Below are 27,994 nucleotides of genomic sequence, written 5' to 3' on the forward strand. Positions count from 1 at the left end.
GACTAAACCCACTTTTATAACTCTGCTTGGTGATATCAAATGGTTCGCATTATAAGATACATAATTTTCCTCACTTTTAGCAGTTTCTAATCGCATTTTCAAGTAATTGTACCAATAGACGAAATACCAATTGGTTACGATACTATTCTTCGACATTACAATGAATTAAAATGTCGGTCTTGGCCGTCTGAGTCTGGGAGTCATATGCGCAATGACTCGAGTCCAAGTCGAGTCAATACACAGCTTGACTCGAGTCGAATCGAGTCATATTCGTATTTTGAGAAAATGACTCGAGTCAAGTCGAGTCTTCAGAAAATCGTGACTCGAGTCATTATAACCCTGTTTTAGGTTATCCCGAATTTCAATGAATCTGTACAATTCAACAATAATTCTTTTTAATTCCGGTTCGCTCATTTGTAGCGGTATGAGTTGTATTAATATTTTCATCCTTTCAGAACACCAGGGCTTTGGAGCCGGAGCCGGAGATGGAGCCCGGAGCCGTGCATTTTTACCGGAGCTGGAGCCGGAGCCGAAGCTCTACATAAAATTCAGCCGGAGCCGGAGCTAGTTATTTTAGGGTAGCTCCGGCTCCGACGTATTTCATAAGATGCTATTATATATGCAACTAACCATATCTGCTGAATTCACGTAATTCAGCAGCAGGCCTTCGCGAAATTAAGAATCTTTTACTCATTGGCGCTACCTTTTCCGACTAACCCTGTTCCTGGGGATGTAACAGCAGAGCAGTCATGTTCAATTTTCATACATGAGTGCCGAACCTCGGTATGCTAGATATGCCTGTGAATATTGTGGATATTCGGCATACCCGCAATTTCATCATCAGCACAACCTTGTTGGCCAATTGTACGGTTCGAAAATAATGATCACTATGTATTACACGAAATGTGAGAGACGATAAAAACGTTATTTCGTTGCACATGTCGATATGACGAGCACGAGCCTATAAATTCCATCTCATCGTTGCTATGAATCGGATGAGCAAATATTCGTTTTTTCGTGATAGTTCTTTAATCGGGCCGCGAAATTGGACGATGAAAATATTAATAAACCTGATTGACTTATTGATAGACTAAGGTGGGTGTCTGATCTTAATGGCTACTTCAAGTTGTTTCGACACCTTCCTATCTTTTCATTGTATCGCAGTCTTGTGATGTTTTGAAACGATGAAAATATTAATAAACCTGATTGATTGATAAAAAAGTGTTATTGAGTATGCAATCATGCATGCGAATTGGAATTCATTACTGCGCATGATCGTCATTCACTCCAGTAAGGATTTTGAGCGTGAATAGGGGATGGCAGAAATTTGGCCCAAAACGCCGTTACACTCAGCGAACAATTGTCGCGGTGCGAGCTATTCAATGCGATGTCAGGACCCCATGGTATTTTATGTAGGAAACAAATTTCTGATTTGATACGCGATTTCCAATTTGTAATCATCTGTTTCGTAAATTCATTCTTGATGTCTGCTTGATACTCCAGTATTCCCGGATTATCGCGCACTGTGACTTGTAAATGTGCAATGTGCATGGCACAGTGTTTAATTCGATTATTCGATTCGTTTCAACGGGAAAATATTATATTCCGATAAACTTGATCGACACCGGATAGACTGGTAACGAGTGCACCAATATCGAACGTCAAACCATTGGCCATTTGGTACAAATCGAATTTCTATTGATCAGGTCGTGATGTCCGCCCATGTTGCTCTGACTACAGTTACAATTGAATAATAATCGCTTATTTAAAGATTGAATTGAGCTGTATGGCTTGATGTTAACGAGTACAGTGCCAGTGTTAAAACACCACATCAGAATTTTCATACAGCAGTGGTTCTCAACCTTTTTGTCTTCGCGGACCCCTTTTAGACTGCCACAGATCTCCGCGGACTCCAGAATTTTTAGTTCAAATTTAGCTCAATTATCGTGCAACCGTTTTCTGTCCCGTGAAAATATTACCTCTAGGCTAGTGATAAACAGCAAAAAATTGACTTTTCTTGAAAATAGCTTGCTACTATTTATGTAGAAATTGGTCGACTTTTATTATTTCAAAGCGAATTCTGCAACTCCATTTCTTGAATACGTGGTTGTGTCTTGAAAATCCGCGCCTTCGGCTTGTTATGAACTGGTGCCGAAAATCCATCTCCTCAAGGATAGGTGTTAGCGAATGTAACAATAACGCGTAACCCCTCAGACGACAATTTTTGGGTATGATCGCAACTTAGATGCCACTACCAAGATTGAGAAATAGATTTAATAAACATAAAACGTCCAGCATGATCCTTTCTATCTAGCAGCTCCTCTTAAAGTTATTTTGGAATAATGGGTATTTGAACAGCTTCTTGGAGGTACAGAACTTCAATATACGTTCGAAAATAATATTTTCGGCTGATACTCGTCAGGGGTAATCGTCAGCAACTAGTAGAGAATTCACAATAACATCGTATATCAACAATTGCATCACAAAATATGACGTCACCAGCATGAAATTTCGAATACGAGAGCGTTCAATGTAGCCTTGGATGGTGATACGATTGTTGATATACGATGTTCTCTTGAATTCTCCACTAGTTGATGCTGACGATTACCCCTGACGAGTGTCAGCCGAAAATATTCGGGTTCATTTCAATATGAATATACTATTCAATTATGGTTATGTATATCACAGCAGAAAATGGATTTTTGCAATCATTTCGAAGTCCCCGTTCTTCAACTTTATTTTATTTTATCCACTATCCACAACAAAACATCTGTTTGTATCAGTAGGCTTTTGGCCATTTTGCAGTTAAATGAGTTTGCACAGCAGAATATTTCATCTCAGACAGCCACTCTGTTGATGTGAGTCCTGGTGCTTTACCAGTAACGAAGCGAAACTGCCTCGTGAATTTCCTAATTTAATAAAAATGCAAATTAAGTTACCAACCATTTTGTAACTTTAGAGGCTTCGCGAACCCCCGGTTGAGAACCACTGCTGTACAGTGTACACAGCAATGGCATGGAGTAAAGTGCGTTCTAGTGCAACTACGATGTTATCGACAATTGACAAGTATTCATTATGACGCCACACGCTGACACGTTGCTGCATCCGATGTTACTGACGGCTGACGGACTCAAGATTACTATAGATAACTAACCTACGGGTAAATTAGTAATCTACATAGACCAGGGGTGGCCAACCGTTTCGGCTAAAGGGCCACATGAAATTGACGAACGATTGCGCTGCCCACTAGCCGCATAAAATTTTCAAAGTTAATATTATTATTACTTGGGTATATTGCAGGTCGACTAGGCCAGTGCCCTTCAACCTTTTTCGACGTGGTACACCCTTTTAACGTTTGCTCAAAACTCGTACACCCCTGTTCATTACGGGTCTTCAAAAATGACTTTTTTCCTCAAATCGTACTGGCTATACTTGATAAAATTGTTAGGTTACCGAACTTAAGCCTACACACCAAATTTGGTTCAATTCCAACCAGTAGCCGCATGGCTACGGAAGAAGAAAGTTTCTATTTATAATATAAAAATAAATAACGAAAAATGTGAAATTTTTCTGTTCACCCCATGAAAGTATTAGGTTGTCTATAAAAATGATGTTCTTCAAATTTGGTTCAATTTCAACCAGTAGAAGCGGAGTTATTGCCGTCAAAAAATTTGGATTTGAATAAAATAGTATTTGGTCACAGAGTCTATTCGCAGCCAGTTAGGCCGCCCGCCACGCAAATTGGAATTCATTTCGTGTCAGCCCCAAAACAGCATGACATTACGAATGATAATCAACCAAAACGTAACAGTATTGGGGAGAGTAGGTAAAGCTACTGCTGCAGAAGCGGTAATTCAGATCAGCGATGATAGCAGGCGCACCAGCCTACTGCGTATCAGGCCTGCCCCACACCACACACCGTCGATAGTAGCACATGGGCTGCAAGAGATGTCAGTAATAGGCTTACCATACGTCCTCTTTTAAGAGGATTTGTCCTCTTTTTTGACTTTTTTGAAAGTGTCCTCGGAGGACGCCCTTTTGTCCTCTTTTTTGAGATTTTGTCCTCTTTTTTGAAAATTGAGGTGAGATATAGAGGAAATTGCGAGTGATATGCCGCAAATTAGCGCAGAAGTGAAGCTCCGGCGGGTATTTCGGAGGAAAAGCGGTGATTTCAGCTCTGAGCGAAATGAAGACCTTTTTTTTTTTTTTTTTTTTTTTTTAGTCAACCGACCGCAAAGTGGGAAAAATTCACCGGTTTTTGAGAATTCTACTCCGGTTTTGTATCTTGCAAATTTCTGAAAAAGTGTCCTCTTTTTGCATTTTCAAAATATGGTAAGCCTAGTCAGTAACCTCAGATCGTATGCCGCTATACACAGTCTATTGTCGCTAATTTGCATCACTAATAACAAAATACTAAATTGAAAATGTATGGCGAAATCTTGGGCATAAAATCGGCATTTTAAAACAAAGGGTTTCGATTTCAACATGGAAGCTGTTTCGATCCTGGCCGGCTTCGTCACTTCATTTATGTGCATTGCGGTATGTATTAACGTCTGGTAGGAAGTAGGCTACTGATTCAAGAAGTCTGAGCTATCGCGGCGGTTTCCTCAAAAAATCACTAAAAGACAAATGACTAGCTGAACACATGTTTGTCAACTGCATATACTTTCCAACACCAAACGGAACCATTGGTCTATTGCCGACGGCTAAATGAATAGGAGAAATATTTTCTTATGACATCAGAATCAACCGGTGTACAGTATTACACTTGAGATAACATCGTACCATATTGCTCATTTACATGTGCGTCAACCTGTACCGACCCATTAACCTGCTGTCTTTGTGATAGCTAGCCATCGGCTCATTTGAATTCGGATCTGGTACACCCCTGTACACCCCATCCGAGTGGTACACCCTTCGCAAATTCTGGTACACCCTAGGGCAGTGGTTCCCAAACGGTGGGGAATTACCCACTGGTGGGGAATTTCGGGATTTCTGGTGGGGAATAGACTCACTTTTGAAAAAAATCTTTACAGTAATATTCTCCTTTATTAAATGTCGTTTTGAAATGCCGACCGAATATTTCATGGTTCATTTGCAATTCAGCTATTCATATTATCAGTGCCTCCAATTAGCGAGAATCGCCTCGATAGCGACACGCGATCTCCAGAAATGTTTTTATTCATTTGTGCACCATCATCGGTCACGAAAGGTAGTGGGGGAAAAATTCTGATTCGTTGTAATAAGAGCTCATATTGCTGAACATTATTGCTGAACATGTATTCAAGGGAGATCGTGAGCTCGCTAATTGATAGCACATCCGGACTCATTACAAATGAAATGACATATTTATGTTATTTCAAGTTCTTTTAGTATTGTGTGAAAGTGTAGTTTACGGCGGCTTATATATATCGCACATTTGAGTTCGTCAACATCAGGAAGTTTATCCGACCCATGTATTATTCGGCAATTACGTATGTAAATTGATGCTACCCCGCAACATTTGGAAAATTTTCAAACCCCTCCTATTCTTCTGTTGGCTGCGCGCCGGGTAGATAGCCTACATATAATTACGGGGGTGCGTTTACGGTTACCAGTTCACCGCTGCGTTAATTTTATCGTGTGCTGATAAATTCCGGGATCATAACAATCACCAATAGCACGTACTATTTACTAAGAAAAGTTTTGCAAAATTTTATTCGAGGTAGCACTTTAAAGGGTAGATATGGATATGGAGATTTTAGGTGGGGAATGAAGGCTCGGAATAAATCGGAAGTGGGGAATTATGACAAAAAGGTTGGGAACCACTGCCCTAGGGTGTACGACAACCCCGGTTGAGAGCACTGGACTAGGCTATATACCGCCCGCTGGGTATAGTCAGTTTGCAAGGACAGGACTATTCGGCATCTTGACATATCGATATCGAAGTTTCCGCTAATATACGGCAATCATTTTGTGCCTACATTTCATCGTCGACGATCTTTCTGTGGGCGCAAACACGAAAATACTTTCTCTCGTAATTGCGAATATAGTTTCAATCGGCTAAATCAGGCGTTTTTTCATTTTCAGGCGGGGGTAGGCTCCAAAGCAAGAAATCGAGTGACAATTAAACACGCAAAGCATGAAGAAAAATTTTACTTTTAGTTTATTGTACTGTACGACGATTTACTAAAATTGTGACTGGACCCTGGATCTGCCAATGCGTCGGAACTGATATTTTAGTCATCAACATCCCAAGTGTCGCGGCCAGACTAATCATATTTTGGGTTGGCCTTGCAAGTTCACAATCTGAGCAATTCAATTTCTATAATTCTATAATATAACAGGATTTCGATAATATAATGGGAAATTAGCTCGCGGGCTACTCAAAACCTTCTCGCGGGCCACATATGGCCCGCAGGCCGCGGGTTGCCCACCCCTGATATAGACAGACACCTTCGATAGTTTTCAGAGCCGGAGCAGTGGTAATAATGCGGCTCTGGAGCTGGAGCCGGAGCTAGTGTATGATAGAAGAAAGCTCCGGAGCCGGAGCTGGAGCAATGCAAATTTACGGCTGCTCCAAAGCCCTGCAGAACACCACAAAACTGCGATACAATGAAAAGATATGAAGGTGCCGAAACGACTTGGAGTAGTCTTTGAAATCAGACACCCACCTTGGCCTATAGGCGAAGTAGAGAAGATGAGGCATGCACACTGCACAGTGCACACCTAATGAAAAGTAAAGCAGAGAATATAAAAGGCAAGCAACAAAACGAGGTGGCATGTGGCGGAAGGCGAGATCGATATGTTAGTTGGTGGTCCGGTGATCCTGGAGGCTGACTAGCATACATTTAGAAGAAATTGCTTGTAATTCGACTGGAATGCGGACATGCTTGACGACTGTCTGATAGCCGGCAAGATGCTGTTCCACAATTGGGGTGCGGCATACTTGATAGAGTAATGCGTTTTCTTGTATTCCGTCCTGATCATATGATAGTTGTTCTTTGTTGACGCGCGTGTGCCGTACTTGTGCGCTTTTGACTCCGAGGTGAAGTAGTCGTTGAAATTTGAGATACAGTGACCGCAATGGAACTGATACATAAACTTGGCAGTTTCTAGCTTCCTCATATCTTCTATATTCAGAACACCAAATCTTTTTAGTAGCGATTTATCAGCCGCACATTCAGGCCCCCGTGGGGCTTTGGCAATGATACAGATGATCTGAGTTGTAGTTTTTGCCGTGAGTCAATCGCATTCTTGCTGGCAGCACCCCAGCAAAGAATTCCGTATTGTAACTTTGATAGAAATAGACAATAGAGTGTCAAGAGCATCAACAGAACCCTAACTGGAAGCTTTCTGTGGCATGTCCAAGTGCCATCTTGCCAAATATATAATATGTTTGGCGAAATGGTTCTCTTCTCCTTCCATATCATTATCGGCCTAGGATATCGGTTATCGGCCTTGTAAGTGTGTCGATAATCGGTATCGGCCTGCAAAAATCAATATCGGTCGACCTCTACTCGTAAGTAACTCGTAGTTTCGTGCAGCGACACCGTGTGCTGGGATACAATTCTCATGTGTGCAGTGTGCACGGCATTTGCAATAGCCTACAGAGCGGTAATCCTATTGCTTGCGAACCGGATGCAAAATTAATCTTGATCGAAAGCTACTGTCGCACCTACTCCGAAAGTATAAATTATTTTCTGGTCAGAGCACTAAAAAAACTAAAATCGACCTCAAAGTCCGAAATTGGCATTGTTTCCGAATAATCGGAGCGCTGCAACACAATTAATGTAATGGTTCTCAATCGGGGAGCCGCGGCACACTTGTGTGTAGGGCTGGGCAAAATCGAGTAACCGGGTGATCACGTATTCTGCTTTGAGTTGAGTCGGGTAACCGAGTATCACTCAGTATGTCGTCATAACCGAATACAGTGTGTCAATGTCAAAGTACAAATACGTACCTTTATGCCACCACAAAGAATATAATGCCCGTTATCCATCACATTAAAGATACTTGGGTATTTTTTGGACCAGACCGATTTCATTGCACTTGGTGACAATGTTGTGGAATGATCGTGACTTCAGAAATGTAGCTTTGTACTATATGTATTGGATGCCACGGTATACCGCCAGTCAAGGTTTCAAGGCTTCAACAGTGAAAATTAGTATTGAAACTATAATTCTCGTTGATAAATCAACTTTCAATGGCGAGGAGAGTATAATTTCAGTACTCGAAAATATCTTCTTTTACTACTCGGCTCAAATCATTAAAATTAATACTCGATTCAGATTCGAGTAGGCTACTCAAATCATTATGCCCATCGCTACTTGTGTGTCAATTGGACTGCTCAGTGGTGCCGCAACAAAAGGCGGTAAACAAGGTCATCGTAGTACACAAATTAGGGAATCCAAATCCTGAGTATGACCAGGTGTGGTCAGTAACGAACAGAGGTGGTCAAATTAGTCAAGAAAGCTACGCAGGTAGAAGTACCAAGCTAAAATCTACTCAAGTGCGAGTAGCCTACAAGTAATCACTTTAAAAGCATCCTAAAACTACTTCAAGTAGAAGTAGAAGTAGCGACGCTAAAACCTATTCAAGCAAGTAAGTAAGTAAGTAAGTAAGTAGTTGTCAGAAGCAGCTGTAAATACGCTCTTATGGGCTGTCAAAAGCTGGAAACTGAGCTCATCGGACGGACAGAGAGCTGGATTCGCGCTGCTTAGTACAAAGTTTCCATTCATAAGAATTATTGGACCACATCGTGTGATGCAAATGATAGTTTTGATTTGGAGAAGCGGCTCTTAACTGCTGTTTACCCCAGAGCTCCATTTCTGATAATGTCATGGAAGTACGCCCTGTCGTATTAAAAGGCCCGTAGTTGAGGCGAAAGGCAATGCAGAGTTGTATCAGAAACAGCATTACCGATTTACGCGATGATTGTTACGTGAAACAGCAATATGATAACTCGTTAAATGCCATTCAAATTTAATTTTACTCGTGCATGTGCTCCGGAAAAAAGAACTCAGATTATTGAGAAGACCTCTCCGTAACGATACTGTGCATAAAGAGAAATACAACTACAGGATTTCAAAAGGGGAATAATTTCATGTATTTTGTCCATACAGTGTCAATGGTCTAACGCTAAAAAGTCAAGTACCATTTCTCCCTATTAGAACACTCGCTGTGCAGCTAGAATGCTAGATTACGATTAGATAGTTCGAAATATTTTTCTGGGTCATATTGACTATGATGAAACATGTCATATGGACGACAAGATAGCAAGGAAGGAAAGGAACCCACTATACCTAAATGATACTGATCAACACTTTCGCGAAAACGTACTTTGTCACTCAATATCTATTTAATAATCAATAATCGTCAGATTATATTTTCAGCGGCCCAAGACACACACACAATACACAATGCGATGTAATGAACAGGAGGATGCCGAACGACGACCAGTTGGGATCTCTTAAACTGCATTCACCTCACCTAGTGCCCGATGTCACAGTTTTCTTCGGCGTTAATCTTTCTTCGCCGGTCCTTTTTAGAAGCTATTTATCTTGCTCTTTTCTTTCTTTATCCGGTCTTTTTTTATCTGGGCTTTTATGTCGCTGTAAGAACAGCGACACGGGAGACGAGGAGCCCTGAATAACCTCCGATGGCGGGACTTGAACTCGGGCCGCCTGCGTAGATGGCGCCGTCGCTCAACACCATTTCGCGCGGAGCACAACGAAAATCCTGAACTTTTACGAAACTTTTATGATAGCTAAATTATCGTTGGTACTCTCTCTCTTATTCGGAGATTATAATATTTCTACTTCACAAACTGTAAATGGCGAAAGGTAAATTAGTAAATTACGAAATATAATGAAGTAGAAGTAAAAGTAGCGAAAAATTAGTTCTACTTGGGTAAGTGCTACAAGTAGAGGTACTTCGTTACTGACCACCACTGGTGACGAAGTACTTCTACTTTTTCTGAGTACTCAAGTAGTTTTCCGCTATTTACAGTACTTACCCAAGTAAATATCATTTTCCTTTGTCACGTAGAAGTATTATTTTCCCCCAGTTGGAGAGAGAGACTGAGGAATTTCGGGGAGGTTTTCACACAGTACCAACAAGAATTTAATTAGGTAAAGGAAAGCGGAGCGGAACGCGAAGAAATTTTGTGTAGCAAGAACCTCAGGAAATATTTCATAGGCCTACAATCCCTACATACTAAAAGATCGCTCGGGTGCGGTCGCCACCCAAATTTATACCCTTCGCGACCCAAGTCGCCACCCATACTTTGAGAACCCCTGATATAAAGAATGCATTACTGTCTAATGTAAAAAATATAGCCTATACGTAGCCTACGGGATCTATCTTGATTGGATATGTTTCTTGTATCATAAAAACCAAATCCGTCCAATGGAGGTGCTGGCTACTGTTTAACTAATTTTGAGGTAATATCTGTAGAAAGTATAGAGAAACTGGATTTTTTCTCCGATCAACATCAATGTAGCAAAGTCGGACGCCTTAAGAATACATTGTCTGGAGTCCGGACTAGTCTAAAACGTTAAGGCGTAAGCTAATATTCCCTTGCAAGTTGGCAAAGCGACGGAAATATTGATTTTTCGGAATTATTATAGCATTTGATTCTTCCAGTTGATACATTTGGTGATGCTTAAAAAGTCAGCTTATTCTTCAGCATTGTGACATTGGTCGCTTGAGTCGTTGCTCGGCATCGTGTACACGGACATGTAGTGTTATAATTAGCAATATGACGTCACGTGACGTTATAGGGTCGTATTCACGTCCACGTTTACATTGAACCTTTCAAAAAGGTTCATGCTCACACGAACCAGAAACTTACAGAGGTTTGAACATCCCTAGCAATTAGCCTTGAAAGTAGTCCGAAATCCGCTTCCAATGCCAGGAAACTGACAGATGCGTACGGTGAGGAGAGCTGGGTTCATGTTGCTACATCCTAATCGTATCACCAAATATAATGCCACGGTGATGAAATTTCAAAAGGTCGGGGCGAAGAGCGCGCTTATGCTCAATGTACTATTTTTAGATGGTACACGAACGCATTCTGTTGGTATACATACTATAATATTCAATTATTATGTAGAGAAAATGGCCTTGAATGTTGCTATAGTTAAATGAAATAAGCATTAATTCGATGTTCGCAACCACGAAGTTAGAAACACGGATGTATCCGAATGGAAAGCAAATATTGTAATTTCCTTGACTCGGGTGGTCAAATTGACACCTGCGGTAAATGTGTTGCAAGCGTATACCGACTGTAACTTTCGCTCATTCAGCCCGTAACAGAGCCGTCGTTCAAGCGGTGCAGTCGTGTTTTTAGAATCACGGTTCTGTGCAATCGCAAATCCATTGTATATTGGTCCATCAGTAAATATCGCATGTATTCATCGAACAGATGCATTGACGACATTCAAAGGACATGCTATCATAGACGAACAAGTGCATTTACCCGTGTGCATGGTTGATCTGCAGCTGTTAACTGTTACTGCAGCTAGAAGCTGAGGATATGAAATCAAATAAGACATGGACGGTTGCTATGATTGCTGTTATATCAGTAATAAGAATAGGAATGGTAAGTAGAACTACATTGAGACTGAATTGAACGAGAGGAATATGTTTGCCCGACATATGAGCGCGCGACACAATGTATAACGACAGTTCAGCTTGGGACACTTCAGCATGCGTCACTTCATTAGTGACTTTATAACTCAAAAACTTACCCTAACCCAAAACATAGCCCTGAAATTAACCCTTATAGCCTATACATCCTAAACCTAAGCCCAACCCTAACCCAGACCCTCACCCATCCCTAACCCGTAATTTAACCCACATGTATTGCTCATGTGTCGCATGCCCAATTGTCGCATGCTGAAGTGTCGCATGCTAAAATGTCGCATGCTCAATTGCTCATATGTTCTCGGACCCGTCTTGACTTATAGGAGTGTGCGTCTCAATATTATAAGGCCCCGTTGATCGAGATATTCTGTGAACCACGGTATCGAGGAAAGAGACAGCGTCCAAAATGTAGCCTGAAATACATACCTCACGTTCATCTGAAACCCAGTGATTGTTAATCCAATATTCCACGTAAAATCGCTGGCAAAGAGTATGGTGTCCTCACAGCTACCCGAAAAGCTGAGATGAGTAGCCTACAGAGTCAAAAATCCGATGCTACATCAACTGTTTAGAAACAGAGAGTACAAATTCAAATGATTCGAATGGAGTGAAACGTTACTGTCGATTTATTAATGCTCATAGCTCATTGGTTCAATTAAGTTGTGATTGGCTGTGCTTGATTGACACGCGCCGAGCCTTGTGCAACCAACCAGCAACTTCTCAGGTTTCGAACGGAAGGTAAATCGTGTATTTCCTTGACTCGGGTATTCGGATTGATTGTGTTATCAGTTTTACAGGTGTCAATATTTAGAATAAGTTATGGTTTAATCTTCGTAAGTTAGATTCTTGTCAGTTCAAAAAACAATGTTTTGATTCTCCAATCTCAAACTACCGCTAAATTGTATTTGTAATGGCCTTTAATTTATTTATGTAATTTCTAATTGTTCCATGATACTGTGATGTGTTGTTAATGTTACTGTTGTTTGTGCTCTCCCTAGGTTTTATATTTTAGTTATTTTTATGAGTTATCATCTGTGATAAATTGCTCCTTGCCTGGGTGGCTCGGCTTAGACAAGTTTGTTATGTCGAGCCACCCGTCTAACTTGCCTGTCTCTATCCCGCATTTTGCCGAGTTCCATTATTTTGTTTTATGTGATATGGATTTCCAATGTGGACAAATGAAGATTTTCTCTCGCTCTCTTTCTCTCTCTCTCTTTCTTTCTCTCTCTCTCTCTTTCTTTCTCTCTCTCGCTCTTATAAGCGTAACCGCTAAATGATGCAAGCGGTGCGCTTTTTATAACCACGGTAGGTACAATGGTAAATCCATTGTCTCGGTCCATCAGTAAATATTACTCCTATTCATCGAACGGATGCATCGGCGACATTAAAAGTACATGTCATCATTGACGGAAAATTCCTTTCGCCAAATTGTTGATTTGTTGCTGCAGCTAAGCGCATGATGCGAGGTCAAAAAAGGTTTGGACCGTTACTATGATTGCTGTAATATCGGTAATGAGAACAAGAATGGTATGAATTAATGCATTAGGCAATAGGGATATTTCGGCGAGAATCCTTAGGAAGGCTTATACATATTCGGTGAACCTCTGTGTCGAGGAAATTTCCATGATATTGCCAGAGGTGGTCAAAATAGTCAAGAATGCTACTCAAATAGAAGTAGAAGTAGCGAAGAAAAAATCTACTCAAGTACGAGTAGAAGTACTTCTTCTTCTATAAGCCACCTAAAACTACTTGAAGTAGAAGTAAAATTGACTGGCTTTTAAATCTACTCAAGTAAGTAAGTAGTTTTGAAAACAGTCTCAAGTCGTTCGCATGGACTGTCAAAAGCTGCAAATTGAGCTATGCGGAAGGTGCACTGAGCTTGAATCGTATTGATGCATCCCAGGAGATATCGATTTTCGACAGAATAAGCATTATTTCGCATCATGGGATGCAAATGATAGTATTGATATGAAAATGCGATACTAATCCTTTGTTTCCTGGAAGACCCCGTTTTAGAGAATATCATGGCATAGCTCCCTGCCCAATATTATAAGGCCCCAAGTTTAGGCGAATAGCAATGCTGAGAAGTTGTATCGGATACGGTTTCAACACTTTGCGCGATTAGTATACGTTATAATAACAAATATTGTGAATCGTAAAATTTATATTTAGTGTAGCTTTATTCTCGGAAAATAGAGGCATTACTACACTTGCTTTTATGCTTCAACATGTATGTTCTGCAGACAAAAGAACTGAAAGTAATTAGAACTCAAAGTATGATATTCGGAATTGAAAGTGAAATACAAATACCATTTCTAAAAAGCGGAAAAAATATTTCATGTCTTTTGTCCATAAAACTTCGAAGGTGATCTGCTAAAACAGGTGTAACGTTAAAAAAGCCGGATTTTCCAGGTTAGCAGAACACGTCATGGGCTGCTAGATTACGATAGGATAGGTAATTGCTAGATTGCGAAACGGTAGTTTCAACGGTTTAGTGGGCCATATTTACTGTGATGAAATATTTGATACGGGCGACAATGCGGTGTGAGCGGAACCAAGCAATCCGGTACCTAAATTATATTCACTGATACTTTCGTGAAAACATATTTGTCACTTCATAAGTACTGTGCGCGAAGCGCAACAAAATTTTTGGGCTTTACTTGACTTTTATGAATATTAATTGTTGGTACTCCGTGAAAACAACCCCCAATTTCCTCAGACTATATTTCGTGTTGGGGGATTATGCCACTTCTTCTTGACAAACTGAAAATAGCGAAAAGTAAGTAAGTCGATCACAAAATATTACAAAGTAGAAGTAGAAGTAGAGAAAATCAGATCTACTTGAGTAAGTACCAGAAGTAGAGGAAAATTACTTAAGTACGTCCAGAAAGTAGAAGTACTTCGTTACTGACCAGTGACCACCTCCGGATATAGCCCAGTGGTTCTTAACCTTTTTTAACTCTTGCGACCCATTTCAGAAATTGCAATGGTCTGGCACCCCTCATATTTATAATATTGTAATAAAACCGATGGGAAACAGGTCGAAACCCGGTCGGTCTCTTAAGGTTTGGACGTAATTATTGGAAATATTTCGCGCGTTCGAATTCTACCAATGACCACTTGACCGATTAAGGATCCAATAATTGTATGTAGCGTATTCTGGATCAAATCAATGTTGCATTAACAATCATCGGGTGCGGGTTCATGTCTCTTGGGATCGAGCCCACTGTGCACATCCCGAATCCAACTCTGCGATTGGCGACACGCAGAAGTTAATTGCATTACGTTTACTCATTGTTCTTACGGCGACAAAAAAGCCCAAAAAAATACCCGACGAAAGTCATAAGGAATGGAAAGAACTATAGTAGAAAGGACCGCGGCTTCGAAAAGATCAACATCGAAAAGAACTGTGACATCGGGCACTCTAAGCCGAGGTGGATGTTAGATTATAAGGATCGCAACTGCGTGTCGTTCGACATCATCCTATTTGTTCATTGCATCGCATTGTGCCTTATCGCATTGTACATTGTGTGTGACTTGTTCAGATGAAAAATATAACTCAACGATTATTATAAAAGAAAGCAACTCATATTATTTGACGTATGTGAGGTTATGGGTCACCATATGACACTAACATAATCACGCTTTTTGGTAAGATGATGAAATATAATGACGATTCAATTCGTAGCTCTCAAATACAGGGATTTAGTACAGCTATATAATTTTAGCAGAAACAGTCAAAGAGCACGCACTCTCTAAGGTGGTACAGTGTCTCTCTCCGATTTCTACACGTTGTGTGCTGCAAGATACAATAATTATAGCTCGAAATATTTCGTTTAAAACCTGTCAAGTGTGACGGAAGTGTGTCAAGGGAGAATTTGCGATCTAAAATTGATCTAAAATTTCGCGCGTGATGCATGAAGCCTTAATTTTATACATGAGTAGGATAATAGTGATAACAACCACCGCATTAACGCAAACATGTTGCAAAACTCGTAGGTTAATTTCGCGCTAAACACGACAAAAAATTTTGAGGTGTGATAGATCTTGTCGAATGCATTAATTTGCAACGAGAATTTTGGGATTCATGTTTTACTATAGAATCTTATGTCCATGCAGATGAGAACTACTAAACCCTCTACTGCAACTCTAGTCATGACTCGAGTCACATACAACCTTGTCAAAACGGGTTGCGGGCCACTTTTCAAATTTCGCAGAGGCTGTGGACCGCAAGAATTCAATATTGCCATAAAATATAGGCCGGCACACAATTTAACAAACACCTTTAGTAGCGTTAGTACAACGCGGTCCTCTCTAAATGGTCAATGGGCATAGTTATCACGAGAGAAATAATATTTCATTAAACAAATACAAACACCACAAAAATATCATGATCATCACTTTCATTCTATTTTGAACTATATGAGCTGCGAACGATACCTGACAACACTTTTCAGTGACTATAAAACAGGGGTCGCCAACTCAAAACGGGTCGCGGGCCACTTTTCAGATTTCGTAGCGGCCGCGGGCCGCATGAATGCAAAATCGATAGAAATAGGCAACCACGTTTTAAAATAACTATACGTCAGTACAACGCTGTGCTACCTAACATAGGCGATGGGCATAGTGATCACAAAAGAATTAGTATTTTAATAATGGAATACAAATACAATAAAACATCATTATCGTTAATTTCATTATATTTTGATCTTTGATCTGTGCACGATACCTGGAATAGCTTTTCAGCGACTAAGGAATCGATATTAGGGCTAGCGAGGCGTTACTACCTGAAGGACCATCTTCACGTAAAGCTTTGATCTCGTGTTGAATCCCTAAGCCAGTGCTTCTCAAACTTTTTTCGACATACCCCCCCCCCCCCCTTAACATGCTGAAAATTCCGCGCCTCTCTTATTGTCATATCGCGAAATGCAACCAGAATGCTGGTAATCCCAACAGATAGTTTGATGGCATGGAAGGTTATGACTTTTGATGAAAGAATTCTATGATATGATTTCCAAACTATACAGGGAGCAATATCTACATGAATATGAGGTAAATCGCGCAAAGCGTGAAAAAAATCTCAGTTGACCGCAGCTCCTTTTCTCATCAGACGCTTTCCCGCCTCCAGAAGAGGGGCGCTCCAAATTTGAGAACCACAGCCGTACGCCGTTTTCTAAGCGTCTCGGTCTTGGCATTGTTTGGACCATTGCACGTCAAGGCAATATGTCCATTGATATTAGCTGATTCTCGCTGATGCTGCCATCGCCAAAGCCGTTTTAGTTAGTGGCGAATAGTGATGTTGGGCATAGGGGAGTATCTTATTGTGCAACATCAACAACGATATGTAGAAACTGTAGTCAATTTCAGCATTTCAAAATGTTTTTCTTAGCTTTCTTCCGAAATCTGAAATTAAGTCGCGGGCCGCAAAATATGACCTCGCGAGCCGCATGCGGCCCGCGGGCCTCGTGTTGGTGACCCCTGCTATAAAAGAATCGATATTGGGGTTAGCAAGACACGTTAGTTGCTATGAAACTATCTCCTCGATAATCTTGATATTGTGGTGTCTTTAGTGTCTGGGTCATTGCACGTCAACGCAATATGCCCATTCATATCAGCTTCCTCCACGGAATGCTATTTCCGTCACCGAAACAGTATCAGCTAGTGATGTTGGACACATGAGAACAGCTCATTTTGAACAACAACAACAATATTTTTCATCTTAAATCAATTTCAGCATTTCAAAATGCTTTGCTAAGCGTTCTTGCGAAATCTCAAATCAGGGCGCGGGCTGCAAAATATGACTATAGAATAGACGATGCGGCAATTTGACGGATTATGCGTTTGATGAATTTTCTGCAGCTGTAAAAGTATATGGAAGCAGTGCTGGCAAATAGAATACTTCTTATGCTGATTAGTCACCAGAAAATGCATTCACCGGATCACCGCTCAAGATAGTAAATGGAATGAAAGGGTCGTTTTTTATTAACAAAAGCCTGCACGACTAATGTTAGGCTATATAACGATGTGTTTTTCTTTTAACCAGGTTAGGGTAGCTAAAAGATTCGTTTGTTAAGCCCCCACCCGTCTACATGGAGTTAGCGTTAGCGAATCACGTATAAACTATGCTAGTGATTGTATTGGCCGCTGCATGAAGGGGTAAGGATGGAAGCCCCAGAAGCAAGGTTGTAATGACTCGAGTCGCAATTTTTTGTTGTCTCGACTCGACTCGAGTCAATTTGTATATTGAATCGATCTGTACTCCACTATACTGCGCATTGTGCATTGACTCGACCCAATGATTTGATTCGACACATTCTATATGACTTATTCACGCATCGTAAATCAGGACCGATAAATAATTGAAAAATAGGCACAGAAGCCTATTTTATCTGTCTGAATCAACATGTTTCGAGTGAGAAAAATGACTATATTATGAATCCGATGGCTTCGATATCACCCACGAATTTCACAGAAGTGAGTTGAACCTGACTTGAGCTGGATACTGATCAGTAAATACTAGGGATGGTGTGAACCTCCGAAAGGTTCAGGTTCGTGTGAACGCGAACCTTTTTGAAAGGTTCTGTGTGAACACGAACGTGAACCTCGTGACGTCATATTGCTAATTCCAACCCTAAATTTCGAAGAAGTGATAGCCTATATTAATGTACACGATACCTAGCGAAGACTCGGGTCACATAATGCCACAATGCTGAAGTACATATTGGCGTTTTAAACGTCGCTAAATGTATCAACCGCGGTAATCACAGGATATAATAATCGCATGAAATCAATACATTCCGTCGCTTTGCAACAATTTCGACTAGGACTTCCCAAGGAATATGAGCTTACGCCTTAACGTTCTTAGCCAGACCGGACAATGTGTACGGAGTCTGAGTATTGCTACATTGCTATTGAGCAAGGTGTATAACGGGTTTCTATACTCGCTACCGATATCACAAACAACAACAAGTTATGCAGCAGTAGCCAGCACCTTAATCGCACGGATTTGGTTTTAATGATACAATAAAGATATGAAGTCACGATTGACCCCGTAGGTCCATTCGATTTTTTAAATCAGAAAACGGTGCCAATGTAATTTGTTGTTTGAATAAGCATCATTCTCTGACTACGTATATCGCTCGTGATGTTGTGTGATTGCGTGTCAAGCTCACAGCAGAGAGTCACTATATATTCACAAACGAAAAGCTGGATATTTCGAGAAAATTTTTGTAACAAAGCAAGTAAAACTTTTAAGGTTGTCAAGGTGCATGCTCGTTTAGTGTTGATTCTTTCACGCTGCCAGCCCCATTAATGGAGTGGCCCGCAGTTGAAATGCAATAAATTTGAACCAAAGATCTTATAAGGAAGTGAAGAAGGTTCACAGTGCAGAACCTACCAAGGTTCTGTTGTGAACGCGAACCTCTAAATTTCCGAGGTTCACACACAGAACGCGAACGTGAACCTGACGTTCACACCATCCCTAGTAAATACTATGACTCAGACTTGACCTTGGTTTTAGAGGGCTGATCGTCGGCCCTGATCGACTCTGCATAAAATATGTTTTTATTCGACCCTGTGTTCATTCTAGTTAATACTTATTTTTAGGGATATTACACTGCCATATTCGGTCCGACTCTTCTATACCTGTCGAAGAACGTCAATGTCACGGTGACGGCCATATCCACCGTATTCACGGCAAGAGCAGTCGGTACCCTGATAGGAGCAATATTCGGTGGAGTGCTCAAGCGACTGGCGGGGCCTGAATTTCGTCATCTCTTGCCTCTGGGTACGCATAGTGTAGGGTTGCCATACGTCCGGAATTTCACTGTTAAAACTGCGTCCGGGAGGAATTTCTAAAATGTGCCTAAATGTCCGGAATTTTGAAGGCTTGAAGTAAGCTCGTAATTTTTTCGTAAATCAACATCAACAATATTATATTTGGGCTTATTTATGCTACATGAAATTTTTTCGCGCTGCACGCGATTTAGTATCACATATGTTGGTTTAAATATAGGGACTTCCACCCGCGCAGAAACTGCGATCAAAAATAAATAAAAATAGCATTCATTAACAGAAATAAGTCTAATTGTAATCGCAATTTCAAGATAACGGTATATTCATAGAGTCGGTTTAGGCCGTTTGGATGCTTCATTCAAAGATAGTGGTCCTAAACCTGGGAGTAGTTTGCCTTTATTCTGGGGTTCTCGAAGATGTTGAACGTGATCAGTTTCCAAAATAGGCCGTGAGTAAGTCTGGGCAAATGTGCCGACGTTTAATTAGTAATCAGCTTATCAAATTTGGAGCTGGGCCACGGTAATTAAAAATGAAGTCGCGACCATAAAAGGTTGGACACCACCGGATGTGCGGTGTTTATATAGCTCAGTGGTGCAGCACCGCCATTAGGCTGATAAATAATGTTATCGGTGTGGCTTGAACATGACTTATCGATGTACAATTAGGCTCCTTGCATTTTCGAAGTCATCATCCTCCACCAGTTCTAAAATAATTCATATTCAGGTTCGAATTTGGTCTATAATATTGGTAACTGCATATATTGATATTAATTTTTCGGCGCTTCTCCGGCATACCCCCGAGACCAAACATATCAAAATTTATAAACGGAAAAATAATTTCCTTTTCGTGTTGGGATCGGGATGGCATTGGAGTTGTGGGTGCTGGATATTAGGGTTGGAAGGGGGTTAGGGTTTTGGTTTTGGTTAGGGTATCCCAATATTAGGGTTGCGGGTGGGAGATATTAGGGTTGTGGGTGAGGGATATTAGGGTTGTGAGTGGGAGATGTTAGGGTTGTGGGAGAGGGATATTAGGGTTGTGAGTGAGAGATATTAGGGTTGTGGGGAGGGATATTAAGGTTGTGAGTGGGAAATATTAGGGTTGAGGGATAACATATACTAGGGTTGGGGGCTGCGGACGTTAGTTCGGGGATTTTATCACCCCTAACCCTAATATCCCCCACGCCCAACCCTAATATACGTCATTCACACAACCATAGTATTGGAATACCATAACCCTAACGCACTTCCAACCCCAATATTCTGTACCCAACACAAAAAAGAATTTATTTTTCCGTTTATAAATTTTCATATGTTTGATATCGGGGGTGTATCGAAGAAGCGCCAATTTTTCATCCTCTCTCCCTTCACGTGATCAGATGTACTAGTAAAGCTGAGGGAGGTGAGGGACTTCCGATAGCAAGTGCAGGACTATTCCGCGCCAAAGTACAATCGGCAATATATGCATTGATGGTTTCGTCCAACATGCGGGGGTCCTTTTCGGCCAAGGCTGTATTTGGTAATACACTTCGCAAAGTCGCATGTTGGCCGAAACTTCAGAAGTCTTCGTGTGTCATAGAGTGGTAATGGCCGGCGCTAAAATACCTATTTTTTATTTTTAAAAATGGTGCGAATTTTACTTGGGGCGCTGAGGGGACCAACATGAAAAGGCAGACAAACCAATCACAATAAATCGCGCGAAGTGCGAAGAAAATTTTGAAGTTGTAGGTAATTTCCTCCGAAATACTCAATAATTTATGTTGAATTGCGAAATAATTTTGGGCGCCTTCGAGCTTGGACTGCCCTAATTGGGAGGTTTGAGGTGCGGCAGTTACGGCCCTGCGTATACGATGCGGAGTTGCTGAAACCCTCGAAATCGTCGTCGGTTCAATAGTTATATCATGTAGATATAGATCACTGGTGCAGAACGGGTGTTTCGATGATGATGACCACCACCGACCGTGAAAATGCTGCATGACAATGTATAGTCCCGGTTAAAGATATTTTGGTCTTTTTATGACAGTGCATGTTCGGAAGTCTTTGGCGTCGAAGGGGCCATATTTACGTTATATTTTCAACTGCCAATGTCAATCCACTTCGACGTCACAATTACGGATTCGTGACGTCATAACTAAAAAAAGAATAAAAAACACAATAAAAACAAGATTGTTGTTTTAAATGCCACCCTTCGCATTATTTCAATTACAGGAATCAGCGTTGGCGTACTTGGATTAATGGATGTTGCAGTGCCATGGATAACAGATTGCTGGATATTGGTTTGCGTCATCATAGTGGGTGGCATCATGTATGGTTACCTAGATGCAGGCAAGATCATGTATAGTTAAGCGTCGAGGTCGATCACTAATTTTTGTAGTGTAGGTCTTCAAGCACAACTGTTACAGCTTTGGGGGGAAAAGGCTTCTCGACCTCATATCCAGCTGTTCCACTTCATGTTCAGTGTTGGCGCATTCATTGCTCCATTTATCGGTAGGTTCAGAGGAAAATTATATTTCTCTAACTCCACCAAGGAAAATAACAGCGACAGATTACCTTATGCAGCGTCTCCGTTTCTAACGATGGCAAACTCGGTTGATTCTGATGACGGATGTCCCCATGATGATGCCGATTTGAGCGCAGAAAGTACTGTGACAACAACGACCTCCTTCAATTCGACTAACCTGGGATCAGCCAACAAGGTACTGTTGAAAAATAGCAAACGTTGAGCTTTTGCAGGATTGTAATGACTCGAGTCAAGGCTCGAGTCGCAATTTTTCGTTAACTCGACTTGACTCGAGTCATGTTCCTCGACTTGAGTTAATTTTGCGTATTGACTCGACATGTACTCGAGTCATTGCGCATGACCCGATCAAGTCATATATGACTCGAGACATATTATAACACTTGATTCAAATCTCGTGTATTAGGACCGATACTTGAAGAATAGGCTCATAAACAGCATTTTATCTGTATGAATGAGCATTGAGCATGTTGAGAGTGAGAAAAATATCAGAGTTTCAGAGATCTGAGGTTAACCCGTCTTGATCTCAATAATGAGCAGGGAAAGCTATGACTTGGGCTCGGACTCGCGTATCTACACTATGACTCGGACCAGGGATGGTGTGAACGTGAGGTTCACGTTCGCGTTCGATGAGTGAACCTCCGAAATTTAGGGGTTTACGTTCACAAACGAACCTTGGTGCAGGTTCTGCAGTGTGAACCTTTTTCATATATTACAATTTTTCATATATTACTAAAGGAGCATGCACCTTGACAATCTCAAAAATTTTACTTGCTTTGTTACAAAAGTTTGCTTGAAATACCCAGCTTTCCGTTTGTGAATATTTAGTGACTCTTTTCTGTGAGCTTGAACCGCAATCACAACAGAACATCAAGAGCGAAATACGCTACATGTAGGTAGTCATCGAATGATGCTTATTCAACCAATCAATGACATTGACATCATTGTCTAATGTAAAAAATCTAGCAAGTGTACGGGGTCGATCTCGATTTTATGTGTATATTGTATCATAAAAACCAAATCCGTGCGATTGGGTTGCTGGCTACTGCTGGTATAACTTGCTAATGGGGTAATATCGGCAGCAAATTATAAAAACCAGTTTACCACTCTGCTCCATATCAACGCAGCAAGAATCAGACGCCTAATACATTGTCCTGTTAGGCCTAGAAGACCTTTAAGGCGTAAGCTTATATCCCCTCGCAAGATTTCGTCGAAATTGTTGGCAAAGCGACTGAAGATAATGATTTTATGGGATTATTATATCATTTGATTGCCCCGCAGTTAATACATTTGGCGACGTTTAAAAAGTCAGTATGTACCCCAGAATTGTGGCATTATGTGGTCCGAGTCGTCGCTAGGGACCGTGTACGACTGTACGTACATCAATATATCACTTCACTGAAATGCAGGGTTAGAATTAGCAATAGGACTTCAGGTGACGTCATGAGGTTCACGTTCGCGTTCACACGAACCTGAACCTTTCAGAGGTTCGCATCATCCCTAACTCGGACTCGACCAGTTGCTTCCTGACTTGGACTCGGACTTGACTCAGTGGTGAATTGAAAATGACTAGACTTGACTAAGTCAAAACTATAAAAGTAAAATTGACTCGTGACTTCATTACAACCCTGCTATATACATAGCATTTGAAAGTAGACTATGGCGAATTTCAATTTTTATAGCGATTGCACATTCGCATACTTGATAAATTTTTCCAGTTTGACTTCAATCCAATCGGATGGGCGTATATCATCGCGGGACTATGGCTGGTTCCAGTTGCATGTCTGACGGTACTGCTGTCACTGTTGGACGTCGAAAGTATTGACCTTCGAGTCGTAAATGCGTGTTCGTCATATATGCACTCATGCGTGGATTATTTTGACATACAGGCCGGGTGTCGAAATCCGTGACGGAAAGCGGCTCGTCGTCGGAAAAAAGAGCTGATGAACCGCTGGGCAACGTCATATGGTTGCTCATTGCGGTCGTTGTTATGTACTTTTTCTTCGCGCCTATCGGAAACTTGTACTACAACTTCGTGTATTCGGTGACACTGTGTTCTGATCTCAGATTCACGGTAAGACTGTTTATTCCATTTTCGCAATCACCATAACATGAGACTGACTATATCAGGGGTTGGGAATCTTTTTCGACAAAAGAGCCATATTGACCCTAATTTTTCAATTGTAATTTCCAAAGAGCCATACATCGATGTCAACTGCTACGTCACAATCGAAGATCTGTGGTGTGATTGAGGCACAGTATCAAATCAACTCTATAAGGGATTCGTCACGTGCGCCAAGTATTCTACCTAAACACTAGTGTGATGCTATAACACCCGTACTTTTCTAGCCGATTGCAAACAATCATGGAAAACAGCAAACATGCGAATAATTTCATATTCTTCAGTAGCACGACTTTCCAATGAATCCGTGCAGCACGCGCGAGGGTAGCCAATTGCCATACCTCAATTGTTCTACTGACAGTAACGCGCTGTTCAATCAGTTACTCCAACCTGGAAAAAAAAATTCACCGATGGATACCATCCGATATCATTTGGTTAACTTCACCACTCAATTTTCAAATTATCCAGCGCTAACATAACGTTGCACTACAACCCTACATTTTAATGGCGTTGCCAGCAAGCTACGTAGCAATCGGGATCTTGGATGACTAGATATGTTAGTGGAATTTGTAATTAGGAATGCGTACGATGTGGGTTACAGCGAATTATAACATTGCATGGTTACTTGCGCGATAGCAACTTTGATTTTGCTACTATACAAATTATACAAACATTACAAATTATCGCGCTCACAGGATTAGATTCGGCCGATGAATACCTCCCAAAAACGAAGGTTTTTTCACCATCATAGAAAAAAATATTATCTTGGAATGCTAAAAAAGCAATTATCAGCCGGTATTATTTATTGACATAAATTTTGGGATTTTGAAAAAGGGGTTCCTACTTCCTAGCCCCTAAAACCACTCGGATGTGCCACTTGTTGAATCTAGAAACACTTGTCTCACGGTAGTAATCTATAGCCGAACGTACTAATGAGACTAACGTAACGACAGACGCCGTTGCGCCTACCAGTGATGAGCGGATATTGATTACCGAGAATCCGAATCCCCCCGACCGGTCGACTCTCAGAGGAACTATCCGTCCGAATCCGAACAATCTCAGCCAAATATCCACGCGAATCCGAATAACGCCGTCTAGAATCCAAAAAATTCCAATCGAATAACTTTTCCGAACAATCCTAATTATATATATGAGCAGAGTAGTAATTATAAAGGCTAAGGTTAAGGTTAACCGATTCGACCGTTGACAGATCAACCGCAGAGTGCTACCAGTCCTACCAGAACGTGTTTACTGTCCGTGTTTGATTGTCGAGCGAACGATTTTTCTTTTGAATTGAGATCAATAGCCACGTCTGGTTAGAACTATCCAAAAATATCCAAAGCAAAAGTTACAACTATCCGAAAATACCCGAAATGAAATCTGCAATAGAATCCGAATCCGATCCGACTGTCTCTGAATTGTGCAAAATCCGGTCCGAATCCTATCCGAGTCCGTCCGATGCTCATGACTGGCGTCTACAGGACGGCAAACATTTTTCATTTCTGAGTTGAAAATTGTTAATGACTAGCGCAGGCGCGTAGCCAGGGAGCGTTCGGGGATCGACCCGCCCCCTCCCCCCCCCCCGTTTTAAACGCGAAACCCCGTTCTTTTGAAATGAGCATTCTGACGCATAAAATTCAGTTGGAATTCAATAAGTCGTATTTATCAGTGTTGCGCGGACAGTTAGCGAGAAGCGTGTTGTCAATTCGCGACATTTGTCTGTGCACGAAGTAACGTGACGCGATCTCTAGCTGAGATGTTCGCGTAATTAGGTCAATGATTGCCGTGCGGTCGGCAATCGTCGCTGGCCGGATTTATCGCGTCTCACAAGCCTAGTTCCGCTGGCTTGAAGAATCGCATCTCTTAGTAGGTCCAGTGCGCACTTTCTCATCGCTGGCCTGCACAATCGCATCTGCATTGGCCTCGTGCGCTCGATATCAACGCTGGCCTATACAATCGCATCTGCAATAGGCCTGGTACGAAAGATATAATCGCTGGCCTAACTATCGCGTCTCGGGCTTAGCATGATTTGGCTCCTATCTCTCTACGATTTGGAGACAATGCCGTTAAGTGTATGCCGATTAGCGATTGTGATTAAAGAGTGACATCGCGAAACTGAATGACATCGAACGTCCGCAAACATGTGCTGTGCGTGCGTACATGCGTAATTGATTTACGCTAATACTTGAACAAAACCACTATAAAAGGCGTGAAAGGTTTGAACTGCCCGAAATCAGTGCCATTATAGTACAGATTCCATAACAATGCGAACATTTTGTGTCGCGCAAATCGTCGACGAGGCCACGTAATACGCGTATTGAACTGTTCACGAGAGATAAGCGTATTGAATTGTTCACGGGAGATCAGGGACTCGATAATTGATAACACTTACGAACTCGTTGGCAAGCACGAGGAGATTGTATAATCGTCTTTTACGCATGTACTTTACCCCATTGAATTGATGCCATACAAGTAAATTCGAAAAAAAAATTCGAAACATCCCTTTTTATTTCACCCCCCCCCTTATTATTCGACTGGCTACGCGCCTGGACTCGCGACGACTTACTTGGCTAGCTTCCGGTAAAGTGATGGAACTTGTATTTTAGACTTACAATGTAGTTTTAGAACATTCACTCCGGCCATTTAGCAACTCCAGAACATAGTGTAGATTGCGTTTTTTAATATCTTTCAGCCGTCGAAAGCATCCACAGTAACCTCTGTCTACTGGGCGGGTCTTGGACTTGGAAGGCTAAGTGGCGTCGTGATATCCAGATTTTTCAAGCCTCAGACAATTATAATTGCCTGTATTATTGCATCGATCACGGAGATGGTAAATCTCAAGAAGTCGAACGTTCTCTTAGTTTGGTACCGCATTTGGGGCATATAATAATAATTATATGTATACATTTACGTTATTACAGATCATTATATGCATCTGGGGGGAGTCTACAGAATGGATCGTTTGGGGAGTTACTGCTTTATATGGGTATAGCACTTCTCTGTTTTATCCCACCGGTAAAAACATATTTTTATTTCACGTTTACAACAATTTTCATGCTAACACACTTAACAGGAGTCTCATGGGTTTCTCAGTATACCAGCGTGTCAGGTATCTATTTGTTTGTGTTCAATATTGGAAATGCCTGTGGGTCGCTTTCGATGTCACCGTTGGCCGGGTATCTCTTCGATCTTAACCCATTCAATGTGGTAAGCATTTCTTTGTAACATACATTTCAAACTCACCAGTTTCGCGAGGCAACTGAGTGCACTGTATATAGCCTATTCCCGTTTCCAACTGAACACCTCACAATATGAGTCTTAAATATGCAGAAAGTCTTGCAATTGCTCCGGTGAATGTAGTCTACTTGTGTGCGATCTGCATTGTGCACATGTGTACTGGTGCAGTTATACGACGTTGTACTGATTTGTATTTACAGATGTACCTCGTCATTGCACTGGTAATTGGAAACGCAATATCATTCTCGTTTGCGATATACGCTGCTAAAAGGCATGTGGCTTTCTTGGAGAGAAATACAAGAGAAACTGAAATAAAGCAAAACGTATACCTCCATTCATGTGATGACTTCACCGGCACGAAGTTATAACTCTTAAGCGTCGACCATCATCCCTAAACGACCTTATTGGTCAGTGCGTCATTTTCATCAATGGCAACATTTTCTTTTCATGTTCTACCATCGAAATCGACCTTACGCCGTTCTTATCAACTGCAGGGGGAAAAATCATTTGAAATATATATCTAATGATTACACTGCTTTGAACGTAACTGGATTCTGCGGTAATACAATACACATTAATAAACGCATTACGACGTACAATTGCCAGTCTTTGAAATCATTTGGAGTGAATTATGGAGCACGATGCGGTCTCTTGCTGACTAGCGATGTATGAAAGACGAATATGAAAAAATCAAAAACC

The 27,994-nt window shown here is 41.2% G+C and overlaps 1 protein-coding gene across 3 annotated transcripts; it reads left to right on the forward strand.

The window, feature by feature from the left end:
• The first annotated feature begins 10,968 nt into the window (after positions 1-10,968).
• Positions 10,969-27,894, forward strand: LOC145435939 (sodium-dependent glucose transporter 1A-like). 3 transcript variants are annotated; one of them, XM_080313214.1, is made up of 11 exons: positions 10,969-11,584; positions 19,234-19,414; positions 21,627-21,743; positions 21,798-21,905; positions 21,978-22,114; positions 23,655-23,754; positions 23,826-24,010; positions 26,751-26,918; positions 26,980-27,073; positions 27,132-27,265; positions 27,496-27,894. In XM_080313214.1, exons 1-11 carry the CDS (start codon positions 11,519-11,521, stop codon positions 27,661-27,663), a joined length of 1,458 nt encoding a protein of 485 aa, XP_080169340.1. In that variant the 5' UTR covers positions 10,969-11,518; the 3' UTR covers positions 27,664-27,894. The 3 variants fall into 3 exon arrangements, with proteins under 3 accessions (XP_080169340.1, XP_080169342.1, XP_080169341.1); XM_080313215.1 differs by having other exon boundaries at positions 10,974-11,584; positions 26,751-26,888; XM_080313216.1 differs by lacking the exon at positions 26,751-26,918 and having other exon boundaries at positions 10,971-11,584.
• The last annotated feature ends 100 nt before the right edge of the window (positions 27,895-27,994 follow it).

This window comes from Botryllus schlosseri, chromosome 3 (genome assembly GCF_051294905.1).
Source record: "Botryllus schlosseri isolate E-star chromosome 3, Bs_hap1, whole genome shotgun sequence".
Lineage (NCBI taxonomy): Eukaryota > Metazoa > Chordata > Ascidiacea > Stolidobranchia > Styelidae > Botryllus > Botryllus schlosseri.